This window comes from Sus scrofa, chromosome 6, assembly GCF_000003025.6.
Source record: "Sus scrofa isolate TJ Tabasco breed Duroc chromosome 6, Sscrofa11.1, whole genome shotgun sequence".
Lineage (NCBI taxonomy): Eukaryota > Metazoa > Chordata > Mammalia > Artiodactyla > Suidae > Sus > Sus scrofa.
The window spans coordinates 166,130,695-166,144,940 of record NC_010448.4 but is presented as its reverse complement, the minus strand read 5'-3'; the positions used below and the strand labels follow the sequence as shown (position 1 = coordinate 166,144,940).

At 43.6% G+C, this 14,246-nt stretch overlaps 1 protein-coding gene across 1 annotated transcript in view; it reads right to left on the bottom strand.

Moving 5' to 3' along the window:
• The window catches only part of ZSWIM5 (zinc finger SWIM-type containing 5), a 187,876-nt gene extending 181,062 nt beyond the window's left edge, over positions 1-6,814 (bottom strand). Inside the window, exon 1 of the mRNA XM_021096754.1 lies at positions 5,972-6,814. Coding sequence (XP_020952413.1) covers positions 5,972-6,572 — 601 coding nt within the window. The 5' untranslated portion in view covers positions 6,573-6,814. The remainder of the gene's footprint in view (positions 1-5,971) is intronic.

Genomic DNA, 14,246 nt, shown 5'->3' with positions numbered 1-14,246 from the left:
GGATGCAGCGTTGCCAAGAGCGCTGGTGTGGGTTGCAGATAAGGCTCGGATCTGGTGTGGCTGTGGAGTAGGCTGGCAGCTGCAGCAAAAAAACTTCTAAACATACACTATTCAACAAGCTTTTTTAAAATTATAGTTGATTTACAATGTGCTAGTTTCAAACGTACAATGACATTCAGGTGTGTATGTATCTGTATACTTTTTTAAAGCTCTTTTATATTATAGGTTATTACACGATATTGAGTATCGTTCCCTGCCTTCGAGTCGGTCCTTGTTAACCTATTTTATACACAGCAGTGTGTATGTGTTCATCTCAAGCTCCTAATTTATCCCCCTGCGATTATCCCCTTTGGAAACCGTTCTTTCTATGTCTGTGGTCTGTCTCTATTTTGTAAATAAGTTCATTTGCATCCTTTTTGAGTCCACATATAAGTGATACCATGTGGTATTTGTCTTTCTCTGTCGGACATTTCGTTCCGTATGAGAATCTCCAGGACGATCCATGTTCCTGCAAATGCCATTATTTCGTTCTCGTTTAGGGCTGTGTAACACACCAGTGTGTTTGTGTGTACCACATCTTTTTTTTTTTTTTTGGTCTTTTTAGAGTTGCACCCTTGGCACATGGAAGTTCCCAGGCTAGGGGTCAAATGGAAATGTAGCCGCCGGCCTACACCACAGCTCACGGCAACGCCAGATCCTTAACCCACTGAGCGGGGCCAGGGGTCAAACCTGCATCCTCATGGACACTAGCAGGTTTGCTTCCACGGAGCCATGATGGGAACTACCACCACATCTCCTTTATCCACTCATCTGTCAGTGGACATTTAGGCGGCTTCCATATCTTAGTTATTGTAAACAGCGCTGCTATGGATACTGGGGTCATGTATCTTTCTGAATTAGAGTTTTCTGCAGATACTCACCCAGGAGTGGGATTGCAGGATCACACGGTCACTCTGCTTTTAGAGTTTTAAGGAACGTCCATACTGTGTTACATTTCCACCAACAGCGCAAGAGCGTTCCTTATTCTCTGCACCCTCTCCAGCATCTGTTATTTGTAGACTTTTTAATGAGAGCCATTCTGACTTATGTTAGGTAAGACCTCACTCTAGTTTTGATTGACATTTCTCTAATAATTAGCAATATTGAGACTCTTTTCAGGTGCCTACTGGCCATGTGTATGTCTTCTTTGGAAAAAGGTCTATTTAGATCTTCTGCTCATTTTTTGATTGGCCTGTTTGTTTTTTTTTTATATTAAGCTGTATGAGCTGTTTGCATGTTTTGGAAATTAACCAACATTTATTAAATATTAAGATGTGTGTGTGATGCACTGGGATGGAGGAGGAAGGAGAGAACTGCCTTCTTTTAAAAAGAGCAATATGATTTTAAAACTTGGTTAAGTTTATACTTTAAAAAAAGTTACCACTTATCCCTTAAAAGTATGCAGCGGCTGTAGGATATTCATCCTACGTATAAATTAAGTCATTTTTTCCCACATGAAATTTTATTATGATTTTATATCTATTCTCACATACACACAAAAAACCTATATCTATAAGCTTTTTAGGTGAGAATATCTTTGTTCCCCCAAATAAAACAGATTAAAAACAAATTACATATAAAAATCAACCGGTAATACTTGTTACTGCTGCATTTCACAAAAGTTATACTATAGAAAAATTTCACAGATATGGGTGATGTTTTTATTGATAACATACACATGCTCATAATTATAAACTTACTATTTAACATGTAAGCTATGGATAACTTCCTGAAATGGACATCTTTATTATCACACTTCTTCCACATAAAGAAATACTAAGCATTGTGACTCTAGTCAAGACTATCCACACCCAGGGAGTTTCCACTATGGCTCAGTGGGTTAAGAATCTGACTAGGGAGTTCTGGTCATGGCTCAGCAGTTAAGGAATCTGACTAGTATCCATGAGGCTGCGGATTCTATCCTGGCCTCACTCAGTGGGTTAAGGATCCGGCATTGCCATGAGCTGTACTGTAGGTTGCAGAAGCGGTTGGGATCCTGCATTGCTGTGGCTGTGGCACAGGCCAGCACCTGCAGCTCCAATTCTACCCCTAGCCTGGGAAACTCCATATGCCATGGGTGCAGCCCTAAAAAGCCAAAAAAAAAAAAAAATTTTTTTTTAAATAGAATAAAAAGGAGTATGCCTTAAAAAAAAAAAAAGAATCTGACTAGTATCCCTAGGATGTGGGTTCAATCCCAGGCCTCGATCAGTGGGTTAAAGGATCTGGAATTGCTGTGGCTGTGGTGTAGGCTGGCAGCTGCAACTCTGATTAACTTCTAGCCTGGGAACCTCCATATGCCATGGATGTGACCCTAAAAAGACAGAAGAAAAAAAAAAAAAAAAAAGACTATCCACATACAAATTATGTGTTTATTAGAAAATATGTAGGGAGTTCTCATCGTGGCGCAGTGGAAACGAATCCAACTAGGAACCATGAGGTTATGGGTTCGATCCCTGGCCTCGCTCAGTGGGTTAAGGATCTGGCGTTGCCTCGCTCAGTGGGTTAAGGAGCTATGGTGTAGGTCACAGTTGCGGCTCGATCCGGCATTGCTGTGGCTGTGGCATAGGCCGGTAGCAACAGCTTCGATTTGGTAACCTCCATATGCCATGGCTGCGGCCCTCAGAAGACAAAAAAAAAAAAAAAAAAATATATATATATATATATATATACATATATATAAAGATAAAAATATGGTTCAACAGTCAGAATCTATGATAATTTCTGGATAAACATTATTTAATTAAGATACAGCAGCAGTGAAGGCCCCGTATGCCTTTACTCAATTTTTGAAAATCTAAATAGTCAAATAAATATAACATTTCTGCTCGTACAAGAGAAACACGGTTAATGCTTCTTTTCCCTTAATCAATTCAGATTTCCCTGAGAAGGCACAAACATCCTTTAAGTTTTACCAAACACAGAGAAATTAATTTAAAATATGATGGATAGCAAAAAAGGGTCAACATCTTAAAATTATTAGTAAATTCTAGCTGTACCATTCTTAAACCATCTGCAGACTCCTGAATACGTATTTTCCCAAGGTCTGTACTACCACGGGCTTCTGAAACAGGTTAGAAATGCAGATGCTTAAAACCTCTGAACCCTATTACCTTCATAATACTGAGAGATCAGACTTTAAGTCTATTCACAGAGCTTCAGATTTACACATGTCCATGAAAGGACTAATTTACAATTTTCCCCTTTTAAAAGGAACAATGCTCCTGATTCATTACTGTCATGTAAAAGAAATGTGTCCTTTGAGCAAAACAACCTATACAGGTCTCCTGTTTGTTTACATCAAGCTAGGAAAGTTCTAGTTCTGATTCAAAATGTGATGTTTTCTACAGAGCATTTGCTTTTCAATTGGTCCATGACTCCCCATATCAGATTCCACGCAGAAAGGCATCTAAAGTTACTGAATTTAAAATAGCAACACTTTGTACCAATTTTTTGTTGTTGTCTAATTTGTTTTCCTTCACATTTTTGATTTGGTGGTGTGCTTTTTCTTTATTTCAAAATTTATGTATTTATTTTTATGTTAAGGTCTTCTTGTTTTGTTCACCGAAATTCCCTTATGAAACTTTTCTTTAAAAGGATGTTGTTATAAAAAAATCCCCTAACTTCCCTTGCTTCCTAAAGCATCAGCCTTCAACAGCTTCTCAATTCTGAGGTTCTAACTATGACCTGGACACAGTAAGGAAATATGCAGAATTTTTAATAGTACCACTGACTAATTAAATTGAGTCTGAAATGAAGTTATAAAGAACACGACTGCTATCTTGCAACATACAAATCACTTCCTCACTCATTTCTTGGCAAGACTTTTATAAAACCTCTCATCTAGATTAAGTCACATACTCACATTTTCATTTAAGTGATGAGGGATGGGTCTCTAATTTTACATATTAAAAGAAGGTTCATGCCAAGATACAGAACTCAGAATGATACAGAATGGAATATCCTTCTCTTCCACACTTAGCATAAATTAAGGTCAGAAAAATAAAGATTACACAGCTCATGGTTCTCAAATAGCATTACTCAAAGTGATTAATTCACTCTACCTTTATCTATGAAATGCGAAATGAGAATCAGAAAATGTGATTCTCTGTGTCCTTTCTCCAGCCCCGAAAACTATCAGACAAGAGCTCATCGCCCTAATACGCACGCTATCACATTATGAAAGAAAAATATCTGACTGAAACATGACCTGGATCACCCACAAAATCTGATTTTACTCAGAACCTGACATAGTCATTTTCAAAATACCTACCTCTTTAAAACTCTTCCTCTCCCTCAGCTGCCCCCCAAAGTTTGAAAATTCTTCCAAATCCAACATTGCTGACTACAAAACGACTACTTGAATTGACACTTTTCAATTCAAAATATTTTAAACGAGAATCTTAAAAGTCAACTGATCTAAATCATACAAAGAATAAGGTTTACAGGCTTTAAAAGACAGGCCTACATTCATTTTCATGTTTTCAGCATTTCAGTATTAAAGCGGTACACCTTAATTAACTGATCATTCAATATTTCAAAAATACACAAAGGACTAGCCTCAAAGAAACAAAACCTTCTAAATCCACTGTCACTGTATTCCGGCACAGGACAGATTTTGATAAATTTACATTTTACTTTTGCAAAACAAATTGTGGCATACTGCTATTTTAAAGAGAAACACAGGATCCAATGATTCCCAATAATCAGAGGTAGATTACTTCACAGGAAACACGAGAATGTACTACTCTTCAAAAGAAAAACATTGCACATATGTCAGTTTTCCCAGGGAAGAAGAGAGCTAGATGTTTGGGATTTGTGTGTGTGCGTGTGCCTGTGCTTGTTTAATTCTAAAACCAACCTCTCTCCAACTCCTTTCAAAAATCAGTATTTTTTTCAATAAACAGCAGCATATACTGTACAAGAAAATGCATAAAGGTAATGTGCACTTCAGAATGCTATAATAATCCAAATTTTCTTAAAAAATCAGTGTTTTCATTTCCCACAGAGCAAGTCAATGTTAAACAATGTCATTTTTTTTTTCCCTTTCTCCCCAACCCCTCCACGCATCAGGACGACTGTATTTCTATACTGAGTAAGATGAACAAACTGACGAGGAGCTCTGAAGGAGTAAAAGGAAAAGAAATCCCTTTTCATCTCCCCAGAAACAAAAAGATAACACAAAAGCAAATAGGAAGACTTGTTAAAGGAGAAGCGCTGGAAACACCCAACGTGACCAGCTTTTGATCTGCCCCAGTCTGACAAGGAAGACACACCCCACCCCCACTCCAGATTGTGTGCCTTTTTTTTCCTTAGGTGGGGGTGTGGAGACGAGAAGCTGTCACATTTCCATCTTCCGTCATTGTTAAGTCCACAGCCTCGATTCCCAAGTATCACCGGTCCAGGGGGGGAAACAGGAAAGCCCATCATGAAAACGGTCTGAAATGCACCGTATTTGGCTGAAGGTTCCCATTTTCAAAGTTAATTACACCCAGCTTCAACCTGCGAATTCGAGATTGCCTTTGACAGCCTGTCCCTCAAACATCCCCCGTAAGATCGCCTGCTCCCGATTCTCCAACAATCCTCCTCTCTCTCAACTTCAATTAGAAAAACGCATTTCAGAAAATTATTACGTCCAAGAAGGCACGCACCTCCCCACCCATCCTTTTGGCTGTGGGGGTGAGGTGCGGAATGAAGAGTGAAAAAGAGACCCACTCGCTCTTCGAACAAAAAGAAATGGGGGGAGAGGACTGGGGGGGGACGAGCAGCAGTGGACCCGAACGAAATGTTGAGAAAAGTTTTTTATGTGACTCGTCTGTCCCTCGGCAGGGAAAGGGAGTTGGGAGGAAGCCGGGGTCTCGGCCCAGGGCTCGCGCCGGGGAGGCACCTGCGGAAGAGGAGGCCGGGGACCGAGAGCAGCCGAGCGAGCACCTACCGACTTGCAGCACATTCTCCACGGAGCCGCTGTCCAGCAGACGGATGCCCCGGCGGAACGGGAGCCCCTCGCCGCCCCCGCCGCCGGCCGCTCCAGCCCCGGCGCCCAGCCCGGGGGACGCCCCCGCCGCGGCGGCCCCGGGGGCGGAGCCGGCCGGAGCGGCGGCCCCGGGGGGCGGCGGCGGCGGCCCCTCCTCGGCCGGCAGAGCCCCCGCGGCGCCGCCCGCCGCGCCGGCGCCAGGGCCGCCGCGGTACTGGAAGCTGGAGTACATGCAGATCTCCCGCTCATTCCGCGGGAAGGACCAGTAGACGATGCGGCGCTGCACGGGCTCCGGGATCCGCTCGAAGCGCTCCTCCACCCGCTCGTACGCCCACTTTTCCGCCACCGTCTTGGCGGCGCAGTCCAGCAAGGACTCCGGCTGCAGGTGGGGGCGGGCCCCCGGGGGCAGGCAGCTGCCGCCGCCGCCCCCCGCCCCGCCGCCCGCCGCCCCCGGCGACCCGCGAGGGTGCTGAGCCTGCGGGCTGGGCCACGAGCACAGGCGCTTGGCCGGGGAGACCGGCGGCGGCGAGAGCAGCTCCTCTCGCTCACCTCCTTCCGCCATTGCTGGGGACCGACTGACTGACTGAGGCGTCTGCAGCGACGGCGGCACCGGCGGCTGCGGAGACCCCGGCCGCAGCCACGCGCCCCGCGCAAGCGCCCAGCTGCGGCGCGGGGGGCAGGGGGGCTGGAGGGCGGGGCGAGCGAGCCCGCGAGCCGGCCGGCCCGAGTGGGGCGCCTGGGCCCGGCCGACGGGGGCGGACGGAGGACAAGCGCGAGGCGGCGCGCGCTGTCCGGGCCGCCGCGAGAGCGAGGAGGCACGGGAGCGAGCGCGGGCCGGCGGCGCGCGCCAGGCGCACACGGCCGGGGGCGCGCGCCGAGCGCTCGCGCGGGGCGGACGGCCACCTAGGGGCCACCCAGGAGCGAGGAGCGCCGGGCGCCGTCGCCAGCCCGCGCGCCCCCGACCCGCCGGCCGCCGGAGGGAGGGGAGTGGACCGGGCGGCCAAGGGCAACGGCGGGGCACGGGCTCAGCGAGGAGCCGCCGCGGAGCGCGAGGCTGGCGGGGCAGGGGGAGAGAGAGAACTCACATCAGGCTCCGCTGAAACGTGGACGAGACGGGAGACGGTGGCAGCCAGCGAAGGAGCTGGTAGGAAGACACGTAAAAAATCGGGACGTGTTAGTGATGAAAACGCTCCTCACCCAACGGCAACGTAGAATAAAGTTGGCGGTCCCCTCCAGAGCTGGGCAAAGTCCCACCAGCCCTCGGACAATGGGGCGCCAAGTCTTACTGCCAAGGCAGCTGCAGTGCTTTGGAGCGTTTTAGCACCTTCTTGCATCCTAGGAAACAAAACACCTTTCCTGTCGTTTTTGGTAGAATTCACTGATCCCCTGCCTCCGGTCTTTTTTTTTCCCCTCGCCTACCTCAGTCTGTCTACACCATCATATTAATTATAACGTTGCGCGCATCTTTTTATATATTTGTGTAATGTTTGACTGCCCAACTGACTGTAAGAGAGCAAGGATCATGTGTATTTTCTTAATAATTTCTCCTCTGACCTACAGCAACTTCACCACTAACTCCTCCATAGAAAAGAATGAGTTGTAAGTGACAATATGTTGCTCAGTCAAGAAAACTTAGATTATTTCAGATTTGCTCACAAACGAATCTCTAAAACGTTAAAATGTTCCGAGAAGTGTATTGACCAGTTCCTTCAGATGCATTCTCCCTTCCAAACGAGTGTGTTCTAGAGCGTAGTATAAAATAAGGACAAGAAGTTGGGGTGGGGGAGGGATGGGTTGGGGGTTCCGAATGGACATGATGTAAAGTTGGGGTGTGATGATTGTTGTGCGACTATAAATATAATAAAATGTATTGCGTTTAAATAATATAAATAAAAATTAAGGATAAGAAGTAAATGGAGACAAATAGGGGTCAAAGTAATTTAGTTTTGCTATATTCTCAGAATTAAAGAGCATAGACTATAGAGTCAGAATTGGGTATGAATCGCACTTGCTACTTGTGTGACCCTAAACATGACTCAAGTCGTTTGGAAAAGGGAGCTACTAATAATGCCTACACATATAATTTATTAGAAAAAATTAAAAAAAGAAACTAGTGTGTGTTCACTATAGTATGTACTCAAAACACATATTTATATCTGTGAATGTTTTCGTATCTGTAGATATCTAAATGGATTACTGTGAAGTAGCATACTCCCTACCCCCCTTAAATCCAGTACAATTGTAGGCTTTCATGGCACGCATTGCTTTCCTTCCTAGAACTTATCAGAGTTTATTTTGGGGATGAGTATTCCTTTAATGCCTTTCTCCTTGACTACATTATGAGCTATATAAGGGCAAAAAATGTTTCTAAGTGAGAGCCATAGTGCACACACATGGAATATGCTTAAAAAACATTTGCTTTTGGAGTTACCCTTCGGGTGCCCCGGAAACAATCCGACTAGGAACCATGAGGTTGCAGGTTCGATTCCTGGCCTCGCTCAGTGGGTTAAGGATCTGGCGTTGCGGTGAGCTGTGGTGTAGACCCACAGCAACAGCTCGGATTAGACCCCTGGCTTGGGATTCTCCATATGCCAAGGGAGTGGGCCTAGAAAAGGCAAAAAGACAAAAATAAATAAATAGATAGATAAATAAAGGTAAAAGAAAAGATACATTAAAATATATATATGTGAATTAGTACCTAGCACGTGGTTAAGTACTTAATAAATGTTACTTCTTATTAGAGTTCCCTGATGGCCTAGTGGGCTAAGGACCCAGAATTTGTCACTGCTGTGGCTTAGGTTGCTGCTGTGGTATAGGCTCCATCCCTGGCCTGGGAACTTCCACATGTTGCAGCCTGTGGCCAAAAGAAAAAAATATTAATGGACATTTAGATTTGTTTCCAATTTTTAAAATTATTGCAAACAGTACTTCAATGAACATTCGGTACTACAATGAGCATCTCCTTGTGTGCATATTCTAGAATTTTTTTCTTGTGGTATAGATAGCCAGAATGGAATTACCAATCATAAAATACAAACACTTTTGGTTTTGCTAAATGCTGTCAATTTGTGTACCAATGTAGCTATCCCAGGGTTTTAGTTATTAATGCAGAGCAACAACTCCAAAACTTAGAAGTTTTAAATAACATCAGTAATCTATTCTCTCTCGCAGTTTCTATGAGTAAGGAATTAGGCAGCAGCGTGACCATGTGGTTCTGGCTCGGGAACTCTCACAAAGTTGGCAATAAATGTTGGCAGAGGCAGCGATCATCTGAAGACTCGACTGGGGCTAAAGTATTCTCTCCCCCAGCGGCTCAATCACGTGGCTGATAAGTTGGTGCTAGTTGCTGGCAGGAGGCCTCGGTTCATCTCCAGGCAAGCCTCTCCAATGCGCTGTTTTCATCCCCTGTGTCATGGCCGGTTTCCCCCAGAGGAATCAGAGAGCAAGGCAGAAGCTACAACGCCTTATGACCTAGCCTCAGAAGTCACACACCATCACTTCCACCGTATCCTGTCAGGCCAACCCTGATTCAGTGTGGGAGAAGACCACAGAGGCATAAACCCCAGGAGGAGGCGAGGTTCCCTGGAAGCCAGGTTGGATATGGGCTCCCACAACCAACTCCCACCAGCACTGAGTAAGCCTACTGGTTCCCCATGTATTCACCAACACGCAATATTGTCAGGCTTCATCATTTTTAACAGCCTGAGTAACAAATGTTATTTATTTTTATCTGCTTACTGGTGAGGTTGAGCATTGCATGTTTTTGGCCAGCAGACATCCTCTTCTGTTAACTGCCTATTTACTTTTTTATCTTCTGGATTGTTTGACATTTTCTTGATTTGTACTACTTTATATATTCTGGATAGTACTCCTTTGTTATATGCATTGCAAATATCGTCTTCCAATACATCTCTTATCCTTTAATCTTACTATGTCTATATATATATATATGTGTGTGTGTGGTTTTTTGTTTTTTTTTTTTTTTGCTTTTGCTTTTTAGGGCCACACCTGCAGCATGTGGAAGTTCCCGGGCTAGGGATCAAATCAGAGCTGCAGCTGCCAGCCTATACCACAGCCACAGCAACACCAGATCTGAGTCACATCTGCAACCTACACCACAGCTTGTGGCACCTCTGGATCCTTAATCCACTGAGTGAGACCAGGGATCAAACCCATATCCTCATGGATACTAGTTGGGTTTTTAACCCTCTGAGCCACAATGGGAACTCCTCTTTTACTGCATTTTGATTAAATCAAATTACCTAACTTTTCTTTTGTGTTTTATACACATTATATCTTTTTTTAAGGAAGACTTCCATATTCTATGGGTTTTTTTCTAGTATTTCTTTTAAGTTTTAGGTTTTTTTCCTATCTGGAATGTTTTTTCTATGAGTATAATTTTAATTCTTTTTTTTTCAGGGACACACTGTCAGCATATGGAGGTTCCCAGGCTAGGGATCAAATCAGAGCTATAGCTGCTGGCCTACACCACGCCACAGCAATGCAGGATCTGAACTGCATCTGCAACCTACACCATAGCTCACAGCAAGGCCAGATCTTTAACCCCCTAAGCAAGGCCAGGGATCGAACCTGTGTCCTCATGGATACTAGTCAGATGCATTAACTGCTGAGCCATGATGGGAACTCCCAATTTTAATTCTTTTTTAAAAGAGAATTATTAATTGCTCTAAAACCATTTGTTCAGCCTTTCCTCCATTGATCTGTGATTATCATATACCAATTTGTCTTATATGCATGGATTTGTTTCTAAGCCTTTTTTTCTGTTTCACTTTTTAATCTCTTTGCATTACAATGATATACTTTTTAATAATTAGGAGTTCCTGTTGTGGTACAGTAGAAACAAATCGGACTAGGAACCATGAGGTTGCAGGTTCAATCCCTGTTCTCACTCAGTGGGTTAAGGATCCAGCGTTGCCGTGAGCTATGGTGTAGGTCGCAGACTTGGCTTGGATCTGGTGTGGCTGTGGCTGTGGCTGTGGCATAGGCCAGCAGCTGTAGCTTCAATTACTCCCCCTAGTCTGGGAACCTCCATGTGCTGTGGGTGCAGCCTTAAAAAAAATTATAAATAAAAAAATAATTAAATTTGATAATATGTAATCAAATTTGGAAATATTTAGATGACTGGTAAGATGAATCCTCCTTTGTCCTTGTTTTCCAAATTTTTCTTAGCTATCCACGCACCTTTTTATCCTTCCATATAAATCTTATAGTCAACTTTACTATGTATCCCCAAAAGTCCTACAGAGAATTTTTCTTGGAATTATATTGAATTTATAGATTAATTTGGGGACAGTTATGATTGTCTTCATAAATTGCGCATCTCTTCATTTAGATGGGTGTTCTTTACCAACCTTTTTAAAAAGAACTAAATATTTTATTTATTTATTTTTTTTTACTATTTCTTGGGCCGCTTCCGAGGCATATGGAGATTCCCAGGCTAGGGGGTCTAATCGGAGCCGTAGCCACCAGCCTATGCCAGAGCCACAGCAATGCGGGATCCGAGCCGCGTCTGCAACCTACACCACAGCTCACAGCAATGCCGGATTGTTAACCCACTGAGCAAGGGCAGGGACTGAACCCGCAACCTCATGGTTCCTAGTCGGATTCGTTAACCACTGCGCCACGTCGGGAACTCCTAAATATTTTATTATTATTCTTATATTTATTTTGTGACCCTAGTGATTGCTGGATCTTTCCCAAAATATCATGAAATAAGATACAAACTCACATCTAGTTAAGATGAAACATGAAAAGTTAAATAACAGTAAAAGACTGAAATAAAACCAAAAAATGTAATCACTTCAGAGAATTGTCAAGTAATTTGAAGAAGTAGTATTTATTTGGGGAATGAGAAGAAAGACCAGTTTGAATAGAAATTGAGAGAGGAAGCTCTACTATAGTCTTTTTTCATCTAGATCTTGGAGAATGAATAGGATTCAAATAGGCCCAAAGGCTCGGGGAGGGAATTTCAATTGGGTTGAACAACTTCAGTAAAAACGCAAAAGCTGAAAAGTACGAAAGCCTCACAGAACAGTTAAAAATAAATCCGTTTTGGGAGTTCCTGTTATGGCTCAGCAGTAATGAACCAGACTAGTATCCATAAGGATTCGGATTTGATCCTTTGCCCTGTTCACTGGGTTAAGGATTTGGTGCTGCCACAAGCTGTGGTGTAGGTCGCAGATGTGGCTCAGATCAGACATGGCTGTGGCTGTGGCTGTGGCATAGCCCAGCAGCTACAGCTTGGATTTGACTACAGCTCCGATCCAACCCCTAGCCTGGGAATTTCCATATGCTGTGGGTGTGGCCCTAAGAAGAGAATGAATGAATGAATGAATAAATAAATCTGTTTCACTATAGAAGTGGGTAATAAAAATTATAAAGGTCTTTTGAAGCCAAATGATGGAAGTTCCTGTTGTGGCTCAGCATTGACGAACTCAACTAGTATCCATGAGGATGCAAATTTGATCCCTAGCCTCGCTCAGTGGGTAAAAAATCATTGCCAGGACCCCAGGCCTAGGATCCTCCATGTGCCTCTGGTGTGGCCCTAAAAAAAAAATTGTTACAGCCAAATTATGGACAATATTAAAGGCCGGTTAAGGAAGGTAGAGTTGAGTATACTGTGTGGGCAGAGTGAGAACGGAGACAGTGACGGTGGTTAGACATCTATGTAACATGATAACACTGAACATATCCTATGTTTTCCTCACCTTTTCTCCCATTAATATGTGGTTTATACTTAGCACATAATAGATCAATAAATATTTCATGAATGAATGCATGATCCAGCTGTGATATGGAGAATCTATTCAAAGGAGACAGAAAAACCTTTTAGGTACCTATTCCAATAATCTGGTCATAAATTTAGTGGCCACAATTCCGATGACAGTAGGAAAAGAGGAATTTCTTTGAATAAAATGTTTCTGCTCTATTCCTAAAAAAGGATTCAATTCGGAGTTCCCATCGTGGTGCAGCAGAAATGAATCTTACTGGGAACCGTGAGGTTGCAGGTTCGATCCCTGGCCCCACTCAGTGGGTTAAGGATCCGGCGTTGCCACGAGCTGTGGTGTAGGTCGAAGACTCGGTTCGAATCTGGCATTGCTGTGGCCGTGGCAAAGGCCGGCAGCTGCAGCTCTGATTCAAGCCCTAGCCTGGGAACCTCCATATGCCACAGCTGTGGCCCTTGAAAGACAAAAAAAGACAAAAAAAAAAAAAAAAAAGCAATTAATATTAATGTCCACACTGTACCTTTTTTTCTTAGTAGACCACGAGGCTACATTTTGTGTGTTCTGGTATATTTGCCATTTTTAAACAGATACAAATAAACTAGCTACTATTTGTAAGGCATTGTACGTTAAATGCAGCATAGGATACGGGGTTGCTTAAGACGGTCTGGGCATTGAGACTGGAAGAAACCACACATGAGCCTGAGCTGGGACCTGGAACCTGGGAATTGATACAGAGGAAGTTGTAGGACTACAAAGGCGGCAGGGACGTCTAACAATCATGATACTTCAATCTGCTGCAGTGCTTTACAGTTTCCAGCTAGAAAATAAAGCACTGCTGAAGAAAATTCACTGAATTGTGCTGGCCAAGGATACTAATTTCATTCTATCTGGAATCTACGTGCCCCCACCGACCAGCCTCTCTCTCTCCACTTTACCTATGAAGAAAGGCTCAGAAAAATTCTTAATCGGGGTTCCCTAGCAAGTGAGGGACAGAACCAGAACTCAAATCCATGTTGCTGAATTCTGAGTCCAGTGGAATCTCCTTTCTATACCATCATCGTCTCACCTACGAACCCAAGTATTTGTAAGAATAGAATCAAAGTTGACCACATATTCTCGCTTCTGGACAGGGACCCAAATGTGGCCGGCAAAGGGAATTTAGATTAATTAACTTAGACAGGAATAAACAAATGGATTGCTCAATAAAGCATGAGAACTATTCCACTGGCTACAGTCAAATCATGAAACTTAAGAAGAGAAGGAAAAAGAGGGCCAGAACAAGAGAAAGGTGAAGGAGAAGCAAGAAGATGAAAAGGAAAAGCAGCCATGACTTGTAGTCAGAAAGAAACCCTGATACATTGGAAATATCGGCAAGTGGAATATTATCGAGATCCCCAAATCAGACCTTGTTGATACATGGCTTGGGGGAAGTAAACAGCGTTACTGAGAACAATATGAGACCGCTGTTGACATCTCTCAGCTCTTTTCTC